General features: G+C 27.6%; 3 protein-coding genes across 3 annotated transcripts; 1 reads left to right on the forward strand and 2 right to left on the reverse strand.

The window, feature by feature from the left end:
* Positions 1-198: 198 nt before the first annotated feature.
* Positions 199-1344, reverse strand: LOC146881977 (patatin-like protein 3). The gene is made up of 4 exons (XM_085668116.1): positions 1339-1344; positions 898-960; positions 641-810; positions 199-509 (listed from the first exon to the last, which is right to left on the reverse strand). Exons 1-4 carry the CDS (start codon positions 1342-1344, stop codon positions 389-391), a joined length of 360 nt encoding a protein of 119 aa, XP_085524242.1. The 3' UTR covers positions 199-388.
* Positions 1345-3849: 2505 nt separating this feature from the next.
* On the reverse strand, positions 3850-6586 carry LOC114165692 (patatin-like protein 3). The gene is made up of 7 exons (XM_028050259.2): positions 6366-6586; positions 5450-5631; positions 5165-5330; positions 4925-5071; positions 4577-4825; positions 4324-4493; positions 3850-4192 (listed from the first exon to the last, which is right to left on the reverse strand). Exons 1-7 carry the CDS (start codon positions 6540-6542, stop codon positions 4072-4074), a joined length of 1212 nt encoding a protein of 403 aa, XP_027906060.1. The 5' UTR covers positions 6543-6586; the 3' UTR covers positions 3850-4071.
* A 15704-nt stretch (positions 6587-22290) lies between these two features.
* Positions 22291-25770, forward strand: LOC114167522 (patatin-like protein 1). The gene is made up of 7 exons (XM_028052623.2): positions 22291-22513; positions 22652-22830; positions 23223-23382; positions 24037-24183; positions 24408-24662; positions 24768-24937; positions 25443-25770. The coding sequence occupies exons 1-7, from the start codon at positions 22337-22339 to the stop codon at positions 25561-25563; spliced, it is 1209 nt and encodes a 402-aa protein (XP_027908424.2). The 5' UTR covers positions 22291-22336; the 3' UTR covers positions 25564-25770.
* Positions 25771-27123: the final 1353 nt, after the last annotated feature.

A 27123-nucleotide genomic window follows, 5' to 3' on the forward strand; every position in this document is an offset into this window, starting at 1 on the left:
TACAGCTCTACCAACTATGTAATCACTGTAATATGTATATATGTATAACTGTTTTCAAATTGTACTAATTACTTTTAATATTACTGTAAAAACTGTGTAGTAACATGCAAAGTATACCTGTATTATTTATCTATAATAAATAATGGCAAACTGACACAGAATAAAAGCATTAAACAAGAAATCAATTACGCAATATCATTGATTGATAAGTAGGAGTTACATAGAACTCAAAAGCAACCATAATGGTTGATCTATGGTCCTTGCAATCAAGAGTTACATAGAACCCTAAACCACTGAACCTTATTACAGCAAACTTCACAACAACACAAAGCATAACAGAAGGTCATCATAGTGACATTTATTCATGCAACTCATTTATTAATAATTCTTAAGTTGCTGAGATTCGGTTGGAATTGGCTTCAACATTTCCAATAAATGGTCTTCCTTCTTTTTCCATAGATTTCCTTTTCAGACGCAAGAGCCTCTCAGCATGCAGTTTCTCAGCGAACCTTCATCAAATTGAAAACCAAAAACAGAAATTTTTCTCACAATTAGCATCGGTAAATAATTTTTTGAACCCTAATTAACCTGGCGAGAGAAAAAGAGTTTAATCTTTGAACAAGACACTGTGTATACGCACCTGTCAAGAGCTTGAGCGTTTGTTTGGTCCAGTGGAATTGGGACAAAACTGTTAACATTGACCCTGAGAACATTCTGGTACAACAGGTTCTTTCCTACCTTTTCAAGGTTATCCATGTTTTTGGGTGTAGCATTGTCCATTCCTTCCAATGATGGATCAAGGTTATACTCCTGTCATTGCATATGCATCAGCAAAAGATAAGTTCTTTGAAATTTGAAATCAGTTTCATAACTGTTATATGTTATATATATATATACCTCAATTCGAAGATAGTTTTCCTGAGACAAGAGTCTAGGGAACGCATTTAAAATGTTAATAAACTTAAAAAGAATTGGTTGAAAGGATTAAATCTACGTAATTCAAAAGTTGAAAACTAAATTGGACCAAAATTTTAAAGATGGACTAATTCCAATTTTCACTTACAGTTGAAGTACAAAACACATATTTAACCCTTAAATATACTTGCAAGAGACTTTGAGGGTGTCTTAATTCAGACAGAAAATAATCAAAATTTAAATACCAACCCAGAGAGTCAAACCCTTCCCATTTAGACAATGATGTATTTTCAGTACTATGAAAGGACCATCACACGTGACACACGTGACACATAACAAATTATTGAAAGAGAGTTTCTATTTAAAACAATCATACAAATCTATACAACATGTAACCATTATGAGATTTGTCTACGGTCTCACCTGCATTTACGCCATCAACTTATGGTTCCAACAGTCTGAAGACTTAAATAATGAAACCCTAATACGTCTAATGACTATAAAAATACTTTTAAAATTGATGAATAGTCGAAATTAATGACTTTAACTTTTCATAATAATTAACAATAATTAACTAAGAGTATGATTTTAACTTTAAAATTACTCACATGTTTAGAAAAGAAAGCAAGTGTGCGAACAAATTGACCAACATAGTATTGATTTATGTGTCGAGTTCGTTTGATATTGCAGTTTATTCTTATCTTGTTCTTGTGATTATTTTTTAGAAACAGGTTTGGTATATTTAAATTTTCTTATGGTTGTTTGTTTTGTAATTACACGGGCCTTGACTTAAACCCTCCCGCATTGTACTTCTTTTTCCCTTTTTTTATGTTATTTAACCATATGCTAGAAGTTATACATTAAATAGAGATAAGGTGAATTTCATCTTAAATGTTAATTTTGTAAAATTGAATTAAATTTAAAATTTACTTCTTGTTACAAAATCATAGTCATGAGTTAAAGTCTATTTAAAAAAGAAAAATTATTGTTTGTTGAATTTATTGTTCTACCCACTATCAAACCGCTATCGAATTATTCAATAATGTCTTTTCACACTTGAGTGTATATCCCTCGACAAGAGCGGGATGTGTTGAAAGTCTCACGTCAACTAAAGATAAAATCAAATTTACCGTATATAAGTGTGTGTAAATATCATCTTATATGTCAGTTTTATATGATTGAGTTAGGATTACCGTCTAATTCTTAACTATCTCTTAAGCTGGATGCTTAAAGATCATAATTTAAAAGAAAGAAAAAAATGTAAGAGTCGTCCTATTTTACATAAATTATTTTAAAAGTCATAAATTATCTTAGAAGTTCATAATATATACTAACTCTTGAATTACACAATTATACTTTTTAAATGGTCCTAATAAATTACTCACGAACATCACGCAAATAAACACCATTATAACAAAAAAATAAATTGAGACTATTTTTATAATTTTTATACTTGCATGATGGCAAAAAAGCCTCTATAAATAGCCTTCACATTAGAGAGGAATCCTCAAGTTCTTCATTCTCCATTTCACACCCTTTGGGGTTCTATGCAACTCCCAATTGCAAGAACCATATATGATATAATAAGGTTGAATGCTTTTGAGTTCTATGTATAACTTAATTGCTTACGACCATCTATTATACAAAGTGATCCCTTGTTTGGTGCTTTTCATTTTGTGTTTTAAGATCTCTCTGCTTCAACCTATTTGTTAATGTTCACAAATGGTGGGAAGTAAAATTTATTTTAGTAATAAAAATTATCTATTTTGCTGATAAAAAAAAAAAAAAAAACTTCATTCTCCTCCACCTCTCCTCTTCGATATCTTCATCATAATGGCTTTGCTTTAGGAAAATAAAGATGTGTTTCTTTTTGTTTAAACCTTGGATGAAATTTTGATCACTTATAACAGTAAGTGAATATTGCATAACAAGAAATTATATTCAATGGTTTTCTAGAAGTAGATGGTCATTCCTTCACTTCACGTCCTATGAATAGTTAGCATTGCGGAATATCCATAATAAAAATAATTTTATTTTTGACAACTCGTGACTCTATATATATATAAAGACACATAGATTTTAATATCTTTTGATGTATTATTATTTTTCTCTGAAAAATATGTTTTTGTCCAATTCTAAACTTCTGAATTGCTTGATTTCACAGATCTGTAATAGTAGAGTTCCTTTTTTTTTTTTTTGACAACTTTTTATATGAATTAAGATAACCTAATTATTTATTTAATTATATTTATTTTTACTGATAACAAACTCTTTTTATGACAAGGTTTTCAAGTCGTCTTATTTTTGTATATATATATATATATATAAAGAAAATAAAAATATAATGGGAGGATTAGGCTAAAGTCCACATAATATATACCAGTTAAATAAATTTATATTCTGGTAAATCCAATCTGTTTCTAAAAATATTAGAGTCAATTTTAATGTTGGCAAGACTTTCTCTTACCTTCAATCTAAATGAGAAATTGTAAAAATAATTCTTCTAATTTTGATTACTAATATAGTTTTTTTTTCACAATCTTACTTACAATTTCTAAATCCTCTTAATAACATACCACTAATTTTAGCCATCATTATTATTCTTTTACTTTGATTTTATTGATATAAAGACACAAAATGTCTGTTTTTAAGGCTTTTTTTAATAATTACTTTTTCATAAACCTAATTTTTTACAATTCTATCCATGATGTGATCATTGTTTTTTATAATACATAAATAAAGACAATTTTTCTACACAATCTTCTTACAGCTCTACCAACTATGTAATAATTGTAATGTGTATATATGTATAACTGTTTTCAAATTGAACTAATTACTTTTAATATTACTGTAAAAACTGTGTAATAACATGCAAAGTATACCTGTATTATTTATCTATAATAAATAATGGCAAACTGACACAGAATAAAAACATTAAACAAGAGATCAATTACGCAATACCATAGATTGATAAGTAGGAGTTACATAGAACTCAAAAGCAACCATAATGGTTGATCTATGGTCCTTGTAATCAAGAGTTACATAGAACCCTAAACCACTGAACCTTATTACAGAAAACTTCACAACAACACAAAGCATAATAGAAGGTCATCATCATAGTGACATTTATTCATGCAACTCATTTATTAATAATTCTTAAGTTGCTGAGATTCGGTTGGAATTGGCTTCAACATTTCCAATAAATGGTCTTCCTTCTTTTTCCATAGATTTCCTTTTCAGACGCAAGAGCCTCTCAGCATGCAGTTTCTCAGCGAACCTTCATCAAATTGAAAACCAAAAACAGAAATTTTTCTCACAATTAGCATCGGTAAATAATTTTTTGAACCCTAATTAACCTGGCGAGAGAAAAAGAGTTTAATCTTTGAACAAGACACTGTGTATACGCACCTGTCAAGAGCTTGAGCGTTTGTTTGGTCCAGTGGAATTGGGACAAAACTGTTAACATTGACCCTGAGAACATTCTGGTACAACAGGTTCTTTCCTACCTTTTCAAGGTTATCCATGTTTTTGGGTGTAGCATTGTCCATTCCTTCCAATGATGGATCAAGGTTATACTCCTGTCATTGCATATGCATCAGCAAAAGATAAGTTCTTTGAAATTTGAAATCAGTTTCATAACTGTTATATGTTATATATATACCTCAATTCGAAGATAGTTTTCCTGAGACAAGAGTCCAGGAAACACTGTGGCAAGGTAGTAATGGACCATGTCTGTGCCATATAAAGCCTCACTAAAAACATCAACGCTGTTGATTAGCCATCCAAGTTGACACACACCATCAAAAATGCCACCTAACTTATTACTTTTTGTTGTTCCAGTTCCTAATGACAGCAACAGGACATTTTTGTTCTCAGTGTGTTGAATCACTTCACTCACAGCAACCATAGCCTGTGATATCAAGGTTCAGCTTAGTAAAATCATGGTTTATTTTAGTTAATTCTAGGAGATAATTAATCAAGTAAGTTAAAGTTAGTGAAAATTAATTACTGGATTATTAGCAGCCATGGCTCCATCAACCATATCAAACTCAACACCAGCATTCTCAAATTGGTGGGGTGGCAGATAAGTAGGTGCAGCTGAAGTGGCTAGGCATATATCTGAGAGTTTCGCATTCAAGTAAGTTTCTGTCTTCAGCTGCATCATTGAAGAATCACGAAAATTAGCTTGAGAAAAAGATTATTCATATATATCACAGTATAACATATACAATTTGTACCATATTCTAACCTTGAAGTTCGAGAATATAACTGGGCTGACTCTCCTTTCATCAAACGATGGTATTACCAGATTCGTCAACGTTTCATTGAGTCGTGTGTCTTTCAAAATCTGACGAGTTATGTTTCGTAAGAACACTCCATCATACTTGGGACATTTGGTAAGATCCCAGATAGCTCTGCATGGTTTTGCATCACAACATGTTCTAAGTTTAGAATTTAACTATCATAATATAAGATGTCTCAGACAGTGTTTATGGCTATGTTAACTGAATTTTGATGAGGTTGATAGTTATACCTAGGTTTAAAGATATCAGGGCCATATTTCTTGTAGAACTGAACTACTTCTGATGGAGTAAAGAGAGGGCTTTTGGAATGAGATGATTTTGGTGCTGCTAACATAGCAGTCATGAGTCCACCAGTACTTGTTCCTGATATCACATCAAAGTAATCTGCCAATGATGTTGTTGGATCCCTTGCCTGCAACTCAACACAAAAACTCAAATAATCTCACACTTTATCTTAGTTTTTTCACTATCAACATGTTGTTCATACAAAATAAATCACTGTACAAAACATTCAAATTCAAACAATAAACATTATATAACAACTTATTTAATATTTTTAGGGTTAAATATATCTTTAGTCCCTCAACTTACGATGAATTTTGAAATTAGTTCATTTTGAAACTTTGGACTAATTTAGTCCTTCATCTTTGAAAATAAGTGAATTAAGTTCTTTTAATCAAATTTTGTTAAGTTTATTTGACATTTCAAGCGTTAAAACCTAACAAAATTTGATTAAAAGGACTAAATTCACGTATTTTGAAAGATGAAGGACTAAATTGGTCCAAAATTTCGAAATGGATTAATTCCAAAATTCACCGAAAGTTTAGGTACCAAAAACATATTTAACCCATATTTTTTTAACTTTATTATCTCACTTTTCTCTTTTCTCTCCCATTCTTCCTTCTTTTCTCTCTAAGAAATTACAAACAAAATTATTCTATCCTCCTGGGAAAAATCCCATGAACAAAACAAAAGAATATATAATGCCAGATATTGATGTTATTCAGTACTTTTTGTACAGTTTAATTTGTGATGAGCTGTTAATGAGTGTAATATATAAGTGCAAAGCAAATATATATATAAAAGCATAAATTTTAAGCTATAAGAAAACAGTTTGAAACACTAATGAGTAAATAGATGTAGAACCTTAAGAGATTTGTCTAAGTAATCAAGAATCTTTGCAGGAATAATGCCCCTGATACCACCACCATCTATGCTGAGAACAGATACATGATCTCCATAAGATGGAGGTGGTGTTGAGGAACTGAATCCAGCCATCAATTGGCTACCAAACACCAAACAGAACAAGAGAAAAGGAGACATTTTTGTGTTTCACAAGTTGAAGAGATGATGAGCAACTTGAGGATTATTCATCACAAATGTAGAGGGTATTTATAGATTTTTTTTCACCATGCATGTAAAAAAAAGGATAAGACTATAGTAACAATTTTTTACTAATAATCTTTTTTACAATGTGAAGTTCGTGCATTACAATTAGGACCACTATTGAAAACAGTGTTTATATAGAGGTAATTATAAAGATTTTTATGTCATCAACTTAGAAATTATTGCAAAAAAGCTATCAATTTTGATCATATAAATATCGATTCGTAAATGTTAGTTGTTATGAAAAATAAGAATCGATTTGGATTCTACATCAAGTGTCAAAACTAAAAGTCATTAAATTATTACGTGATTACTTTTTGTTTTTGTTTTTGTTTTTGTTTTGATTGATTGAGATTTGATCGAACACTAGGTATATAGGCACTTCTTCCGATGACATTTTTGAATGTTATTTCACTATATTGTACGAGCCCTTCCACTAAATTCAATCCATATTTATCTAAGGTTCAATATTAACTATTAAAATTTACTTTAATGTTGTATATTTAGTGTTCTTAGTTCTTAACAACTTAGAGTTGGGAGGTGTATAAAAGAGAGAACACTTGGTTGTTTTTGAAAATTAGAAATATAAATTTGGACAATATATACTTGTTTTTTAATGGATCATCAAGACAAAAAATTATTTCAGTAACCACTTTAAAAAAGCTACATTTAGTTTATATTCTAATATTGACCATTTGAAAGTTATTAAGGAGATATATTTGTTGTAATCATTTCTAAACTTGATAGATTTTTCAATATATATATATATATATATATATATATATATATATATATATATATATATATATAAAAGAGAATTTTCTCTTTTTTTTTCTACATTTCATAATGTCAATTATACCCTTTTTACAATATAATTATTTATTAATTTTTTTAAAATTAACAGTTATTTTTATCTATTTTCTATATCTTTTTTTTCTTTTTATTTTTCAACAATTAATTTCTCTATTCATTTTACTTTATTTTAATAAATATAAATTTATTTTATATATTAACTTAATAACATTACATTATTATCATCTACTAATATACTATCGTTTATATCTAAAAAATATGTACATATAGGTGCGATAGCGTCAGTGTGTACCCTACTATATGTCTCAAATTCTTATTAAAATACCTTCAAAAGATTATACAATTTAAGGATCACAAAACTACTAAATAATGTATGTTTATCTTCTTAATCAAAGGTTGGAATATAAACCAATAGTACATATTTATTGATTTTTATTTCTTATGAACCAAAAGCTCTCTCAATGCAAACCTCTTATTGGTGATTTATTAAGTTAGACTTTCTACTTTTATGTGAAATAAGAATTATAAAATTCAATGTGACACCTAATTTTCTTTAGACAAGTAAAAGAAATGAAAAAGTATTTCGTTTTTAAAAAAACTAACGATATCTTTATTATAATAATAATTATTATTATTACTAGTGAAAACATATGCTAATATTTTTTTTGTTCACTTTACTTTGATAAAAAAATAATGAAATTATAATTTTTATATTTATTTAATTTTTAGATGATTTTTATTTATTTAATAGATAATTTTTATTTAATTAATTTAGATGGATAGTTAAATCTAAAAAAAAAGTTAAAAGATCAGTTACATTTAAATAAAATTTGAGGGGTAAAAGTGGAAACAAAAAGTGAACACCAACAAGAAGAAAATTCTTTATATTATATATATATATATATATATATATATATATAAATTATTATGATTTTTATATAAATTTAGTTTTTTAATTTTATAAAACTTTAAATTATTTTTGTTAAATAAAATGAGTGATTTTTTTATTTTGACTTCTTTAAATAAATAATTTTTCTTTGATTTTTTATTTTCCTAAAATATAAATTCTCTGTTTCTTTTTTACACACACACACACACACACATATATATATATATATATATATATATATATATATATTACGTGATAAAAAATTAAGAAAGATATATTTTAGAATCTAGATATAATTTTCTTGTATTTTTTTTTCTTTTTCTTCTATTAATATATTTCTTATCTTTGAAAACAAAAATACATGACATAGTAGAAACTTTTTTTATCAATAAGAAAAAATATATTAGTATGAGCAATAAGGTTGTCACAACCCAAATACAAAAAATAAAGAAGGAAAAAAAGAAAAAAAAAAAAAAAATCATTAAAAACAATTTTAAACCATATCTCTTTCTCTTCGATCTTTAATAATTGTTGTCTACCAAATTACAAAAATAAACAAAACCAAAAAGGAATTGTTGGGACATAAACTTTATATATGACTCTTGCTGCAAGTTTGAATTCTGCATAGAATTATAAGTTAAAGGTCAGACATCAATATCGATTTCATAATCAGAAAACAAAACTAATAATCTCAACAAATCTATTCTTGCTATCCTAATAGATTCTTACAATAAGAAAAAGTCAAAAAAGATTCAAACAACACAAACATCATACACAGATAGAATTTTATTGTAAACCGATTAATGAAAACAATAACGAGTGTTAGTGAAGAAATTAATTATTATTGAATCTTATATTAAATACATAATCACTTGATGTGTTGTAAGACAGTGTGAAATTAAAGCGGTAAATTTATATTTTTGTGGGAGAAATATTTTTTGTTTTACTAATAATCATATATAATGAAACTATTTATTTAAGTGTATTATTTTGACCCAATTAATAAAAAAAACTTTAAAATTTACTGTTATTTTATTTGAAAATTTATAATTTAGTTCTAGAGTTTCAATTAAAATAAGACAAAATTAATAATTTTTTTATCAATTATTTTATTTTCATTATTCAAAGTTAAAATAACACCAACTCATCACTGTCCTTATTTCTCTAAAAACAACAATCAACATAGCATAATGTCAGAAGACAGTTGATCCAAATGAACGATGAATCTTGTACGAAATCTTACTATTACATATGCAAAGAGATAATAAAAGTTACACATTCTTGCAGTGAACAAATAGTTACTACAACAAGTAACTTTTTATTCAAATTATTACTATATAATCATTCACACATTCACACGCTCATTTTTCTTCTATTACCATCATGTATTTAGCTATTTCTTTAACGGCAAAAAGAATAAACAATATAATTTTTCAACTTTTTTTCTTGTTAACAATAATATATATATATATGTGTAGATGCATGACATAGTAGAAAATCACTTGAGATATTTTCACCCTTATGTTGAAAGTCTCATATCAACTAGATATAAGGTCAATTCACAATATATAAGTAGATACAATTCTTATCTTACAAGTCGGTTTGTGAGACTTGAGTTAGGTTTAAATCTCATCCTTTATTTAAAGTATATATGTGTAATTGTAAACTTCACCTTTTAAGCCCATTGTCTGGGGTTGAGTTAGGCTTTAAACCCATTTCTGATACCTTATATTAAATTATTCTAAAAGAATATAACACAAAGAAAAGAAAGGTTAAAAACATAAAATTACATAACTTGAGATATTTCTTTTATATTTGCAATAAGTAAGAACCTTATTAAACTTTTTTTATATATTAGGTTGATAATTAAAAGGTTCTGTTAAAAGTGTGCGCTGTGAACACTTTAGAAGGATCGGCAAGTTGAAGTTCCAGATATCAAAAAAATATATTTCCGCTATTGTACATTTATTTCTTTTGTTCCTGTCTTGGTATACATATTTGTTCTTGTTATTGTTTGTGACTTTAAAGTATACAAATCCAAACACCATTATACTCTATTATATATATATATATATATATATATATATATATATATATATATATATATATATATATATACATATAGCATATTTATAGAATAAAGTAATTATTGTAATATTTACAAAAACAATTCTTGAGCTAGATGCCAAAAAAGAGAATTTAATGAAAACTATTTATAAAAAATAAATAAAAATAATTTTTACAATTATTGTAAATTTTTTGAATTTTAGATAATTAAAATTTTATAATTTTTAATTATTTTAGCTTATAAAAGTGATTAAATTAAAAAAAATAAAATAAAAAATAATTAAATTGTTAAAAACTTACAGAAAATTAAAAAGGGTAAGATAATTATTATAATTTAAAAAATTGATTATTTAAAGGATAAATTAGAAAGAAAAAAAAAACTTGTACACCAAAAAAAAAGAATCGTTTATATAATAGTGTATATATATACACATATGTTACGAATTAGGAATTTCTATCATATTTTTATAATATTACTAGTATAACCTAATTAATTGTTTTTATATTTCTATATATATCATTTAAATTAGAATATAATTAAAAAACTAATTAATATGTAATTTACTTAAAATAACAAATTAATTATACTTTGAAGAAAGAAAAAAAAAAAGAGTGTTGTCTTTTCCACCCAAAACTCCATACAATAAGTTAAAGTTACATTTTTTAAAGTGGTCTCCCTGGTCTCTATTTTTGGAATGGTATTTGAGTAATCAAATTCTGGTCCAATTTTCTTTCCCATGCATACATCGAGGGCACTGTCGTGTTCCTGTTTTTTTTCTTTTTCTTAAATCAAAAAAAACAAAAAAATAGGTTTTGTTGAATGTGGGGATGAACCTATCTAACCCTAATAAAAAACACTGAATCGCTTACGTAACTTTGGCTGTGACCTACACAAAGATTTAAGATTCTAATGCTGTCTCTTTCTTCAAATAAAACCATTCACTTAGGTACAAGAACCCTCTAAGCACTTTCACAATCACTCTTTTCACAAAAACACAGTAATAACGACTCAACACAGCTCACTCATGCACGTTACACAGAGCAGAAAAAAAAATAAATCAATAACAAAATTTATAAATATCAACTTATTCTCTTCCGTTTTCAGTATACAAAACAGACAAAAAAAATATTGTGTCGGCAATAAACACATTTTAACATTTTTTTTTCTCGTTTAATATACTCATATGATAAATTATTATTCACTTAATGTAAGTGTTAGAAATTTATACATAAAGGAAAACACATAAAATTTTGTTAGAAGTGATGTCATGTTGTTTGTAAGAATTTGTTCGTCATTCATTAATGAATCTTTCGAGGAATATTTATGGAAAACATACAACAATGAGAATGAGTTAAATTCACATTCTTTAATCCAAAATCTTAATGTAATTATCTTTTATGGATGAATTTCTTTTATATTGGTACATTTTCTATCAAGAAGAAACATTTTCAATCAAGAGTATTTCAATGTTTTTTTTTATCAACAAAATATATATGTACATGTATATTAAAAAACTTGGAATGCTCAAACCTGTAAATAAAAATTAGAACTTTCTTATACTATTATTTTAGATTTTAGAATATCGATATTTTGACACACATTATATTTATTTGACACACATTGTAGAGGTAAAATACTCATATAAAATACTCATATAAAAAGTGAATTTTTTGTATTTGTAAAGGAAGAGAAAGAGTGAAGGGTAGGGTCAAATAAATGTAAAAAAAAAAAAAAAATTGTATGTTAAAAAGTATTATTACTCATTATATTATCACAAGACGAACCAAGTTATGATACCATTTTTTTTTTGGCAAAAATATGTATAAATATATAATAGAATAATAATAATAATGAATTCACTAGAAAAATACAAATATAATAACACATGAATCCATTTTATATATGAGATTAACATCACTTTTGATCTAAAATTTTAAGACAACAAATTTATAAAGTTTTTTATAAATTATTTAACTTTCTCATTTCTATTAAATATAAAACTCAAAATCACACTTGAATTTCCCAAATACAAATATTTTGTAAATTATTTTACACAATTTTTCTTTTTTAATTTTACTGAGATTTTTTACTGCCTAAGCAGATTCAACGTTGGCGTGTAATGATGAATATCGTATTAAATATTAAATATGGATGAATTGCTAATGACACGGGCATAGAAGTTGCACACTCTACCCAACAATTGACGAAAGTAGTCTATTTACTAGAATTTATCCAAACAACGTTAAGGTGTTATTTATTGTAAAGATTAATGAATCCATTGATGTGTTACAAGTTAAGATATGTCATGTATATAAAATTTTAAGCTCTGAAATTTTTGGATATACTAAAATGAGTTCATTAGTTTATGGTATCTACGATAATTAATTCTAACCATATTTATCTTAATATATTTGAAGCAAAAACAACTTTATTTGTAATTTTAAAAAATGGTTTTATGAGATTTTTTTTTTCTTAAATGTGAGAAAAAAGGTTTTTCTCAACTAACTTCACCATATTCCGTCACGTGTCTCACATTTTTTCAAAAAGATTCCGTTTTTTTTTTTCGTTCACATTATTTATATTTTCCTTTATACATCATTTTAATTGAGACCAATACTAAATGTTCTTACCTTCATCAATCTGGATGTTGACGTTGTCATTTGAATGAAAAAAACCACCGGTAAAAGCATTAGAGCTAAAATATTCATTATCTTACTAAGTAAGGAAAGGGAAGATACTTAACTATGGAAGTGCGAAGATTAGGACGATTATACTGTTAGGAATGTATATAAGAAGTTGTATGAAAGAAGTGGTGGGGAAGAAACGAGTCTATACATATAATTATGGACAGGAAAGGTACTAACATCCTATGATGCTCCGACACACCTCATAAATGTCGTGTTTCGTGTCCGACACGTATCGGACATCGACACTCATACGATACTTCTAGGACACATTATGTCGAATCTGAAAGATATTTTTTTTATCTTTGACATGATTTTGATGATTAAAATAAAGAACAAATCTTATTATATAACTACTTTTTGCATATTGGATATTTGATAGATAGATTGGATTCATTTTTTGTGTTAGTTGACAGTTTCAAACTTAACATGTATATACATGTTGTGTCCTGTGTCCTATGTTTTTTCAATTTAGTCGTATCTCCATATCTATGTCCGTGTCGTATTTGTACCCCTGTCCGTATCTGGACAACATACCATCAGCTGAATACTTCACATGGAGGGTCATGCTAAATAGAATAGCTACTAAAGACGAACTACGACGAAGGGGTGGTAGGCTAGAGAATGATTTGTGTGTTATGTATGGAGAGAGAGAGAGAGTAAACAATCAATTATCTATTTTTAGGATGTAAGATACCAGCTAAAATATGGCACCTATGTGATACTTGGGTAGGTGTTAATAATGTACACCATAACCAAGTAAAAACACACTTTAAAAGTTTTCACCTAATGGAATTGAACAAAAAGGGAAATACCATATGGAGGGGTTGTGGATAGTTAAGTGAAACATACGAAGGAAGAATCAACCGTAAAAACTGTAATTGAGAGTTGCTGCAAGGAGTATAACAACTGAATTTTTGTATAAGTAAAAAAATATTGCAGACCAATCTTTGTCTGTGTTTTGTATGTTATATGTGCTAAAACCAGCATTGGATGAATGAAGATGGTAGGATCATTGTTATCAATGTATTGATCTTTAAACATGACATAGGAAGACTATACAGAGAACTTTATAAATATTTTTGCATACAGGTCGAGAGGTTAAGACATCGCAAGTACTTAATATATATAAAATTCTTACTTTTGCTAATTAAAAAAAGAAAAAGAAAAGAAAATGTTAATTTTTTTATCCTATTTTTTTCCCTCTAAACTCACTTATAGAGTTCCAATTTCCACACTAAGTGCCATTACATTTTTATTTCATCTCCTCAAAATTTTTAAAGTATTATTTTGGCCTTTAAAATGTAATAAAGTTTCATTTTAGTGCATTTTTTTTTATGATGTGCATATATTTATTATGATATTAAATATATAATAAAATATTTGTTTAAAATACATAGATATATTTTATTAGATTCTAAATTAGTTGATAATATAATAATAAAGACTAATCCCAAAGTGTTCCTTTAATTTATATATTCCTTTAATTTATATTTTTTTTAATTTATATATTTAAATATTTTTTAATTGATAGTTATTATTAAAGATCAATTTAAATTTTGATTCAAAAATCAATTATAAATTTATATATTTTAATTTATAAAATAATGTTTAATTATTTTTATCTTTTATTAATTTTTATTTAACAATTATTTTATAGTAATTCATACTAAACATTCACATTCAACAAAAACAAAGATAAATTCATCATAACTCATTTTAGTATTCTCACTTGAACTAATAATACTATGAACATGTGAATATAATGCTATCTTTTTCTTTAATATTGTTTTAATATACTATATTAACGTATATATGTAATACAAGCTTTTGCTTTTGAATTATGAAAATTAAAATAAATTCTTCATTTATTAATTATATATATGTCTTTCGTACTTTGGTACTTTTAATTTATATTTGATAAAAAAATTAGAGATTGATAATGTAAGCCCATTTTTCTGCTCTAAAAAGGTTTGGGCTTGGCCTTTTTCGAGGGCTCAAGGTCAGGCCATTAGGGACTCCTAGAAATACTTCACCCAGCCCTACTCACTCTCATTCTACTTATTTTCCAAAAATTGTTCTCCTCCTAAAGCAGAGAGCTCTGCTAGGGCATAAGCTCTTTTCCCCTTCGAGCTAGTTGGGCTCATTTTGTCCAAGTAAATTGAGCTCAAACTCCTGTTTGTCTTCTTTTCTCGTCCAGATGTTTTAGCTTCAGTCTTGAGTTCTCTCTAGAACCTCAACCTTATGTTTTGTATACAGCTTCTTTAAGTTACATTGTGTTGTGGAGAGCTTCTGTTGGGCTCTCTTCCACTGCAGTTCTGTTTTTCCAAGTAAAGGAAGATAGGATTTTTGTGTTTTCTTTATATCTGCCTATTTTTAGCTCTGTTTCATGTTTATGATGCTTGTGTATTGTTGTGGTTGCTTGGAAAAATGTTAAATGTTGTTTGGTTTCGAATGTCTGGCTATTGCAGTGTGAACAATGGAGAAACCTGGTGTTTTCACCCAAGAGAGCGAGTCTTGTCCAAGCGAGAGTATCAGAAACTCTCTCAGGTTTTTGCTCGAGCTGTCGCTTAAGTGACGAACTCCAGTTTTGAGCGAGAAGCGATCTCGCTCAGGCGAGGAGGTCTCGCCTAAGCGAGAATTTGCAAAAACCTCACTATTCCACTACTCGAGCTCTCACCTATGTGAAAAGGGCTCACTTGAGCGAGAGAACCTCTCTCGCATGAGCGAGGACTTCCAGCCTGAGCGAGACTGGTGCAGGGTCATGCTCTAGTTCTGTTTTCTTCTCTGATGTGGTTGTTTGTCTGCATGATAGAGTGTTTTACCGTAAAAGCATGAAGTATGATACCATGTATATTGTATGAGATTAAATGAGTGGGATTTTGCTATTTTGAGTATGAAATGGAACATGAATTGGTTGGTTGGTGGTGCTTTGGCATGAGATGATAATGATTGAGATGGCATGTGGAATGTTGTTGATAAAAAAAGTTTCATGGGAAACTCTTGGTGATGGTGTGATTAGTATATACCTTGATATAGAAGATGTCTAGATGAAGGAAGGTATCCTGAACTCTAATAATCGTTCAAGCTCACATAGAGTAGAATGATTTATGTGGTGAGAGTGGTAGGAGGTCCTAGTCTTAGGACATATTAGGCCTAAGATATTAGAGGATTAACCTTGTGTGTGGTTGGGTGATAACCCCTTGCGTCTAGACTCTGCAGAGTTTAGAAACCAACACATGTGCATACTTCCTTTAGAATTCTATATCAAGAGTATAATCCAGATAATTGAGTCAGAGGGTCTTACATTTGGTTGTTTTGTGTGGTTTGGGTGCCTACTATTTTGTATGCTTATAACCTGGTTTAATATTTCTACTCTAGCTTATCCTTTCTGTTTGATTTATGTTTCTCTGTTTGGCTTTTCCTTTTTACAATGATCACCAATTTATTGGTGTGAGCATACGCGGGAACCCCTGATGGTTCTTAGGATGGTGAAGATGGTGCTGCATAGTGTGGTCCGTATGGTCTGGGTTGTGGCTCACTGTTGAGCCCCTTCTAAAGAACTTTTAGATTACTTTAAATTCCTTGCTCTATGAGCAATCCATTGTAAAATGATTGTACTTTTATGTTCTGTGTATGGCATCGTGGTGTGCCTTAATTTTCTTCCTAGTATACTTATGGATGACTGTATCAGTGTATCCTTTATATTATATTTATGTGATGTTTTATTTTAGTAGATTTATTCTATTTAAATGGGATGTCACAGATAATAATAAATGTCTAAAATTTTGATAGCTAATGTTAAAAAATAATTGATTTTTGATTCACAAATTAATTATAATTTTTTACTAATAGAAACTATTTTAGATATAAATATTTTTTAGTTTATAAAATAGTATTTGACTTTTCAATGACTAATTATTTTGTATTTATAAATTTATTATTGATATTCTTTTTAATTTCCTTGATATTTATACTTATCTATAAAATATTAAGTATGTAACCAAAGACTTACTTTTTTCAATTCTATTAAATAAAACCTAAAATATCTAAAAAGATAATAATAAAAATAAACAAAAGATAAAACATGATAATGTCAACTATCACATATTAGATCGAATATGCGTTGATGTAATATGTCAAAGACATTATGGAACAACAGATCTAATACCTTTTTGAAAATGGTTTCTACATAACCTTAACTTGATTCTGTTAGGCGTTGACACAATGAACATATTGGTGACAAATGCAACACCACCAATGGTAAGGAGATCAACACCAATGGCAAGCAGATCGATCATGGTAACAACCAGAACAACAAAAGCAATGACTGTAGTAACACCGTCGACGTGCAACCTAGAAGCGGCAACGACCAAAGTAGTAATGACAATTTTGAAAACAACAAAACAGATCAATACAACATAGTTGCAATAGCTATGACCACGACACTGATGATCGTAACAGTTGGGACAAGTAAATCACTATTGGTGGTTAGAGGAACAAAGCGATGACTGCTTGGAGAAAAATAAAAATGTGAAGCTTGTAGCGGGAAAGAAGATGGAGTTGAAGGAAGAAGAGAAAGGGTTGTATTATAAGGGGGAGTTTTTGGGCTTCGAAAATGAGAGAGAAAATAGTTGTTTTGAGGATGGAAAGAAGAGAAGGAATTTTGCGAAAATGAAAAAAAAAAGGAGAAGAAGGCCTATTAGATTGAATTTTGTAACTGATCTAATATGCACATATTATATCGTTTCCTTTTATAATCGATCTAATATGAGCATATTAGATCGATTCTCTCTACAACCAATCTAATGTAGTTTTCAGTATTTACAAAATTACTACCACGCTTTGCATTACATCAATTCATCTACAACCAATTTAATAGTCTGTTCTAGTATGTTTATTTTGTATTAGTGAGTGAGTGATGAGTTTTGTAAGATAATGTTAATTTGTTGTTTTTAATGTTGTGATTATAAAAGAAAACTTTTAATGTTTTATGAGTTGTTGCATCAATATTTTGGGTGCATGGTTAAAAATATGGGTTTTGTGAAAAAAATGTGGGTTTTTTTTAAAAAATGTGTGTTTCTATGTAAATATATATTAATTTTAAATAACATATTTGAGTGTCTCGCTCAAGAGATGGTTAGATAGATCAAGCCAAGACCCATGTAATAGCAAAACAAACAACCAAATTAATCAAATCTAACTCTTAGCATACCAACTCTAATTCAAAAAATAAAATCAATAAACAAGTTAGGAATAGAGTGGAAAGCCAAAAGAACTCAACCCCTGAGTCAACACACAATTTGGTCAATTTATCTACATACTTATACACAATAAAAATTATTGAAACAAGATTGTAAAATAAAATAAAAGATAAATTTTTTGTACACAATATAACTACTTATATTGAAAAGAAATAGTTAAAATTTTATTTTTATTCAATTCATCAATACTTATACACAATAAAAATTATTGAAACAAGATTGTAAAATAAAATAAAAGATAATTTTTTTGTACACAATATAACTACTTATATTGAAAAGAAATAGTTAAAATTTTATTTTTATTCAATTCATCAAGAATTTAAAGAAACGAAAGACAATTATTTATACACGTATAATTTATTTAGAGTTATAGATTATATTAAATTATATGCTTATTTATTTTTAATATGAGAGTGATAAATAATTAAATATATTATTTTGGTTTTGTCAAAATTATTGATTATGATTTTACTCGGATAAATTAATTTTAATGTTTATTAAAGGTATAAATTATGATTTTGTACATGTGTGAGTTATTTTTGTTATATTTTTCAAAGGGAATGAATATTAGTAAATGTGTGAGTCATTGAATAAAATTAGTAGCCTCTATTATGCGTAAAATTAACAAATGCGTGACTCACACGGTTCCGAAATAAAAATGTAATAATATTGATTAGGGTCTTAGGCATTTTCATTGCAAAACTCATTTTTTATAAGTTTTGTTTTCTCTCAATACTTTAATATTTTATTTATAATTTTATTTTTGTTCTATCGTAAAATGTCCATTCTAAAAATATAGTTCTCTAAATTTGTGGGAGAAAAATTATATTTAAAAAAAATATTATTTCTCTATTCTGATAATTTAGAATCTTATTTAAAATTCTAGATTTTGAATTTTAGGTCATAGAAATTCTTTTGTATAATCTTCTTAAAATATTAGTTATCACATTAACTAATAATTTTTCAAGAAAAAAATTTAATTTTAGCATAATCATTTTAAAAATTACATGTAATTTTAAGTGAAGAAGTTACGTAATTTATTTTGAGTAAAATAGTTATACAATTAGATCTTTTATTAAATAAAAAGATTATGTTTTATTTGTTTAACGATATAATTGTTTGATTAAATAATAAAATTAAAAATAAGTATAAACGATGTATCCTTATAATATATAGTAAAAATATTAATATGACAAAAAATTTAAAATATTGTATAGAGGTTATAGCTTTTTTGATATTTCTAGATAAATATATAATACTATCTTTATTGATAGTTTTTTTTGGAAGTGTTTATCTTAAATAAGAATACACGAGAGATACAAACTAAGAAAATAGTTTTATAATAACATAAACTTTTATTTTTGGTTTAATTAATAATTAACTTTTATTCGTTTTTTGTTTTATATTTATTTATAATTAAATTGAGTCATTACACTTGTAAAAAGATTCCATGTAACCTATTTCATAAATTTAAGCTTAACACAAATTTAAAGTCAAAATTTGAGTCCTAATTAATGAAACAATGTAAAAGTGGTTATACTCATAACTACACTAATGAAATAACGTAGAGATAAAAAAGTTGGTAAAGTAAATCCATAACCTAAAAAAATTATTTACTATGAGTGGACACGTGGTTCTTCAGCCACATCCTATGTAGTTAATGAGTTTGGGTCTCTGAAGACACGTGTAGCCATGCCCACACAACATGAGCTGGATCCTTCTATTCTCATTAACTTATTTTGAGAGTTTCAAAAAATTGTATAATTATTTTTTTGTTGCAAGAGATTTTGAAAAACAAAAATTAATTAGAATTATTATAGGAAATTTATAATCATAATTTATATATAGCTATATCTGAAAATAATTTTAGAAAATACAATATTTGTTAAATTGAAATATTTGTACTATATATATCATTTTGGTTCGATATGCTGTAGAATGGTAATAAATTGGTTGGTCCCTCAATGGTAGGGTGACTTAAAATTTTGATCACTTTGTTGAAAAAAATAAACTCAACTCTTTAGTTTTCTGGAAAAGAATAAAGTAATTTAACATATAATATTTTTAAATTATCAAATTAGAGATATTAATTAATTAATTACCAATTTTACCATCTAATTAGGGTAGATGAGTTGAATATATCAACTTCATCTACCAAACTTCCTATGTCATTCTTAATACTCATACCTATATATTCAAGGTAAGAATTTATATTTGTTTTTACTTCATATCAAAATTATGTATATGTGTGTACTTTCTAAATATATATTAAATAATTATTTTTATCACATGTAAGTGAAATACGATGATGTTATTAAAAACTTAATAACAAAATAATATATTTTTCCATTTGAATACTAGAAATTCATAAAAAAATATAATTACATAAAGGTTAAATAAAATATCAAATAAATTCAAAAATCTTAATAATTTAAAATAAAGATAAATACAAATATAGGAAAAAAATTTGTATATAATCAACGAGACTTCTATATTTATTTTAAAAAGTCAAATGTTATTCATACAGTATAATCAATATGCATATTTTCCTAGGATTAACTCAAAAAATAACTATGAATACTAGTTTATGTATTATTTCGAATAAAAATGTGCTAATAGGGTTAATATGGTTAATATCGGGAAGAAAAATGAACTTGGATTTAATTGGTTATTTCTTTTAAGATTAAATTACACGTTTGGTCTCTATTTTTGTCTAGTTTTAAGAATTTACTTCCAATATTATTTTTTAATCAGGTTGTAATTTTTGTCAATTTTTGTTTAATTCAGGCCTCTTGTGTTAATTTGGTTTAAATGATTAACGGTAATGAACAGTGACTGTAACATGTGATCTCATTTTTTTTTTTTGGGGTTTTTTTTTTAATTTTTTTTAAAAAAAATGTTCACGTGTCAATCCCGCAACATGCCACGTGTGAGATTAAATGTGTTTTTATATTTGTTATTTTTGTTTAATTTATTCACTTTTTTTTTAAATGGAACAATTTTGTCTCTTTCCACATATCAAATTTAATTTCTATATAAATGTTATAATGCTTTTATTAAAATTCACATTTTTATTAAATATTTTTTGTTTAGGGTTACAATTAGTTTAAAATTCGAACCGAAATTTTGATCATGAGGATTAATATCATTGATCTAAAATTTTAAATTAATTGTAACCCTAAACCAAAAATATTAAATTTAAATTTAAATTTTAATAAAAACATCATTCTAATATTTATATAAAAATTAAATTTGGTCTTAATTTGGGAGGGACAAAATTGTTCCGTTTAAGAAAAATGGGACTTCATCGAACAAAAAGAACAAGTATAGAATCAAATTGAATATAAAACATGGATAATGATACATGACATGTTGTTGGATTGACACTTAAACATTGTTTTCAAAAATTAAAAAAATGAAAAATAAAATAAAAAATCACTAAGTGACACGTGTCAGTTACTATTTATTATTAATCATCTAAACGAAATTAGTAAAACATGACTAAATTGAACAGAAATGATAAAAATTAGGACTTTATTAAATAAAATAAAAATTATAACTAAATTGTGAAAACAAAACAAAAATAGGAACTAATAATTTAACCTTCTTTTCTTTTGATTCATGAATATAATTCATCAATGTTTTAAAATCTTATTTCAGATTAATTTAATTCGATTAAAAGTTATATATATATATATATATATATATATATATATAAAGTTATTTTAAAAGTCATACCTAATGTGATTTTTTACTAGTTCACAATGTAATAACTTTAAAATTATATAATTATACTTTTTAAGTGGTCCTAGTTAATTAGGCATGAACTTCACGTTGAACAAGCAATAAACACCATTATTAATAAATAAAAATGAGACTATTTTACTAATTATTTTAATTGCATGGTGGCAAAAAGAAGTCTATAAATAGCCTCCATATTAGAGATTTGCATTCTCAAGTTCTTCATTCTCCATTTCACACCCTTCTTCAATTCTCTCTTGAACACTTTGATAATGTCTCCATTTCTCTTGTTTACTCTGGTGTTTTGCAGCCAACTCATGGCTGCATTTAACACACCATTGCCACCTCCAAGCTATGGAGATAAAGTTTCCATTCTGAGCATAGATGGTGGTGGCATCAGAGGAATTATTCCTGCCACTGTTCTTATTTACTTGGACAAGGCTCTTAAGGTCCAATTTCTATTATATTAATTAATTCCAAGTTTTTAAGCTTTAAATATTGTATATGTATTCTTCCCATCAAATATTTGATTAACTAAACCAGTGTTTTACAAGGTTGTAACATTTGAGGTTGTGTTTTTGTTGCAGGCAAAGGATCCAACAACATCGTTGGCACATTATTTTGATGTGATATCAGGAACAAGCACCGGTGGACTCATGGCTCTTATGTTGGCAGCTCCAAACTCATCTCACTCCCATCGTCCTCTCTTCACTCCATCACAAGTCGTACAATTCTACAAGAAAAATGGCCCTGATATATTTCGTAGGTATAAGTATAAACCTCAAATGGCCCTGCACATTAATATTAATTACTAAAGTTTTAGTTATTAATGAATTAGAGTCTAAAGTTTTAGAAAAAATATTTTTTTTTATAAAATTGATGTAAGTTAATATAATAATTAAATATTTTGGTCTTTAAAATTAGTTGGTGTATTTAATGATTTTCTTATAGTGGGATGTGTTTGATAAAATATCTGTCAAAAGGAGAATTCATGTCTTTGTTGATGTCTAGTGCGATTCTTATGGTATGGTGTTAATATCAGAGTTAACACACTCTTCAAATAAAAGTATTGTTGGATAAAAATTGATTTAAAAGATGAATCTGTTTTAGCATTTTGGTTAAACGTTTTTTTGAGTCTTGCGATACAACAACATGCAGTCATCATCTTTTTCGTTGTCCCAAGTACGATGGAGAGGCCTTAAGACAAAAAACTACTGAGTTATTGAGGGAAACACGACTGAGTGAGACATTGACGAACGTGGTAATACCAACCTTTGACGAGAAGAAAATCCAACCAGTTATATTCTCAAACTACAAGGTTAGCATGATATAATAAATTTGTTATATGTATATATATGCATGGAAAAGTGTTATAAAATGTCAGGTTTTTACCTAAAGGGGGTTTCACTGGAGAGAACAACACCAATGAGATCTGAGCCTAACCACATAAGACACTGATACCACTCTCAACCCAAAAGCTTAAGGCAATGGGTTTATGGGTCTTTATTCTTATATAGTGCTCTCACACTTGGATTCCTAACAATCTCCCCCTCAAGGGTGAGTCCCTTTAACCACATTGGTACACTCCCCCCCTCCAGCGGAAGCTGCCCAACCACGAGTACTCCTTTTCTGTCCTTTTCTGTACCGCCATTATTCTTAACGGGACACGCTTACCTGGAACCCTTACCTGGGACTCTTGCCAGGAAGACTTTCGATACTAGGACCATACTGGTATGGCACTCGTTTGAGCCAGAGGGGGTTTCACTGGGGAGAACAACACCAATGAGATCTGAGCCTAACCACATAAGACACTGACACCACTCTCAACCAAAAACCTTAAGGCAATGGGTTTATGGGTCTTTATTCTTATATAGTGCTCTACTTTCTCATTTCTGGTCAATGTGGGACTTAGACTCAAACTTGAATTCCTAACATAAAATTGAACATTTTTCGTGATTCTTGGATGATGCAGCTGAAGAAAGAAAGTCACTTGAATGCGAAACTCTCAGATATAGGTCTTGGCACTTCGGCTGCACCAACTTTTCTACCATCCCACGAATTTGAGAATGATGGTGTTCAATTTGATTTGATTGATGGTGCTATGGCTGCTAACAACCCAGTAAATATTCATCACTAACTCAAAAAAACAAATATATATATATATATATATATATATATATATATATATATATATAATTTTATATCTTCTTTACGCATAAATATATATATTTTTTACATAGAATTGACAGATGGTAGTGATGAGATTTTGACCTAGTTAAGACGTAGTGATTTTTTTGCAAGAAATATGGAGAAATATGTGAAGAGTTTGATTGAATAATATAGGCCATGGCTGCTGTGAGTGAAGTGATACAAGAACACCATGGGGAAAAGGAAATATTGCTGCTGTCATTAGGAACTGGAATACAAAAATCTAAGGACAAATTAGGTGGGTACTTTGATCTTGGATGCCAAGCTTTATGGCTACCTTGGCACATTAATACTATCGGTGAAGCTATATACAGTACAGACATGACTCATTACTACCTTGCCACAATCTTCCCTGCCCTCTTATCTGCAGATAACTATCTTCGAATTGAGGTACACATAGTTATGTTTTTGTGCATCAATTATAATAGAAAAGAAAAATGAATTGAACAAGTAATGTATAAGTTAAAATGATTGCTGATATATATGGAATTGCAGGAGTATAACCTGGATCCATCCATGGCAGAAATGGATAATGCTAATAAGAAAAACATGGATAACCTTGAAAAGGTGGGAAAGGGCCTGTTGACTCAAAAAGTCAAGAGGATAAATGTGAATACATTTCTCCCATATGAACTCGACCAAACAAATATTCAAGCTCTTGACAGGTACCTGGCAGAAAGTTTTACGAGATTTCTTTATTAGATTAATTATGTAGAATTTCTTTTCAAAAATAATTAATATATAAATAAAAAGAATGAGTCATTAGGAATGTCTATATGCAGACAGTATCAATATATACATGGATGTGTAAATATAGCCTTTGGATTTATACGTAGAATTGTTGGGAATAGTCCAAGTGTAAATTAAAGTCTCACATTGAATATAATAGACAAAGTCAAACACTATATAAGAATAAAGACTCATAATACCATTGTCTTAAAATTTTGAGTTGAAAGTGGTGTCAATGCCTTATGTGGTTAGGCTCAAGTCTCATTGGTGTTTATAAACCTAACAAATGATATCAGAGCCGACATAACCGCAACAAGAATATTATTAAAATATGTTTATAATAGTTATGTTAAAAGCTATATATATATATACATCATGTACAGAATTTTATTAGGTGATTATATATGAATGCTAACTTTTGAGAGGATTTGTGTTGTTAAGGTTGGCTGAGAAATTATATGCAGAGAGGCAGTTGCGTCTGAAAAGGAAATCTATGGAAAAAGGAGGAAGAGGTTTCGTAGAAAGTGTTGAAGATCTTTTCGATGGAATAAGAGCAACTTGAGTATTATGGATAAATGTCATGTGTATGACATTATTATATTATGCTGTGTTTATCCATGTTTGTTGTAACATATGTGTGTTGTGTTGGAATAAGGTTGAATGGTTTGGAGTAACCATGGATCATGTAATAATGTTCGATGCTTTTCTGTTGATGTAACTTAATTGCTAGAACTGTGTATTATAAAAAGTGATCCCTTGTTTGGTGCTTTTCTTTTTGTGGTTTGTAAGATTTCCTTGTCCAATATTATAAAAGATGTGTTTAGTGGGTATTAGACTAAATTGTTATGAAATTGAACTTTTTTTTTATTGATATTTGATATTTATGTGAGGTATTATAAACCCTAATGGAGTAGTTAACAAGAGGTAGGTAGATGAGACACTCATAAATAAGGAAAGATAATGATAGTACGACTATGTATGATTCATGCATTTTTTTTTATATTTTTAATTTTCTTTGTAGTAGATGACAAACCGAGTGTTTGGGATTTTTAGGATTTTTGATAATATGAGAGATATAAAAGATATATGAGAGATATATGTGATATGTTATACGGAGGAACATGTTTTTGTATTTTATTGATATATTCTATATATAGAGTAAAATATAACAAATATCAAGTATAAAATATTTAGAATATCTCACTCCTAATCTAAAATAATAACTAATTTCCTAAAACTGAAACATATATTTAAAACTGAAATATTTGCTAAAAACTAATTTAAATAAAAAAGATATTAAGTAATATTCTCAACACCGAGTTATGTCATTCTTATAAATATATTCCTATTAAAATCATGTCTTCATGAAATACATGTATAAATGCATGGAATATAGAATATAGAATAAGTGCGTAAGGTGTACAAATAATTGCTTTTGGCATCACCATCAAAGAATAAAAAAATATAACAATACCAATCATACGTTAAAATCTAGATAAATCCAATAGAGTTCTACAAATAGTAGCATTAGTTTTTTGGGTTTATCTTCAATAGTCTAATCATCTATGTTCGTTTGTTTCTTTGACGAGAAACATTGCATAATTACTTTGTTGCCTCTTCCAAAAATTTAATACAAAACGGATGAAAATGAGCAGCGGACCATGGCCAAGTTAATTAAAATTGATATTATATTAGGAACGACAAAAAAAGTTTATATTTGCTACTATTTGTGGCTCAAATTTGTTATGAATATTTTTAATAAATACTCGTAGATAATTATTGGAGGTTTCTGTTATTAATATATAAATCAGTGTAAACCTTATTTTATAAATCAGTTTATAATATTAAGTTAAACAGTGAAGCAATAAACTTAAGAAACAACAATTTATAAGGATAAGTTCTAATGAGGCTATGATGCCTTATGTTAAAAAGTTAACTTTAAATATAACTCAACCTTATAAAATTAGTTTGTAATGTAAAATATGTACCAATTTATCAGGTATAGATATTAAACTATCCATGTTGATGGATAGTTAATTTAATAAAATTAACTAATAATTCTTAGTTAATTTTATTTAAATATATTTTTTCAAAATTAAGTTATCAAAAAAAAATTATTAAT

This window comes from Vigna unguiculata, chromosome 10, assembly GCF_037176805.1.
Source record: "Vigna unguiculata cultivar grain cowpea cultivar isolate G323 ecotype 2 chromosome 10, ASM3717680v1, whole genome shotgun sequence".
In the NCBI taxonomy this organism is placed as follows: Eukaryota; Viridiplantae; Streptophyta; class Magnoliopsida; order Fabales; family Fabaceae; genus Vigna; species Vigna unguiculata.

Coding starts and splice junctions, on each gene's coding strand:
- LOC146881977 (XM_085668116.1), bottom strand. Junction 811..897: donor AAAACTATCTTCGAATTGAG/GTATATATATAT, acceptor ATGCAATGACAG/GAGTATAACCTTGATCCATC. Junction 510..640: donor AACGCTCAAGCTCTTGACAG/GTGCGTATACAC, acceptor AATTTGATGAAG/GTTCGCTGAGAAACTGCATG.
- LOC114165692 (XM_028050259.2), bottom strand. CDS start 6,542: ATGTCTCCTTTTCTCTTGTTCTGTTTGGTGTTTGGTAGCCAATTGATG. Junction 5,331..5,449: donor CCTGATATCTTTAAACCTAG/GTATAACTATCA, acceptor AAAACCATGCAG/AGCTATCTGGGATCTTACCA. Junction 4,193..4,323: donor AACGCTCAAGCTCTTGACAG/GTGCGTATACAC, acceptor AATTTGATGAAG/GTTCGCTGAGAAACTGCATG.
- LOC114167522 (XM_028052623.2), top strand. CDS start 22,337: ATGTCTCCATTTCTCTTGTTTACTCTGGTGTTTTGCAGCCAACTCATG. Junction 22,514..22,651: donor ACTTGGACAAGGCTCTTAAG/GTCCAATTTCTA, acceptor TTTTTGTTGCAG/GCAAAGGATCCAACAACATC. Junction 24,184..24,407: donor CTATGGCTGCTAACAACCCA/GTAAATATTCAT, acceptor TGAATAATATAG/GCCATGGCTGCTGTGAGTGA.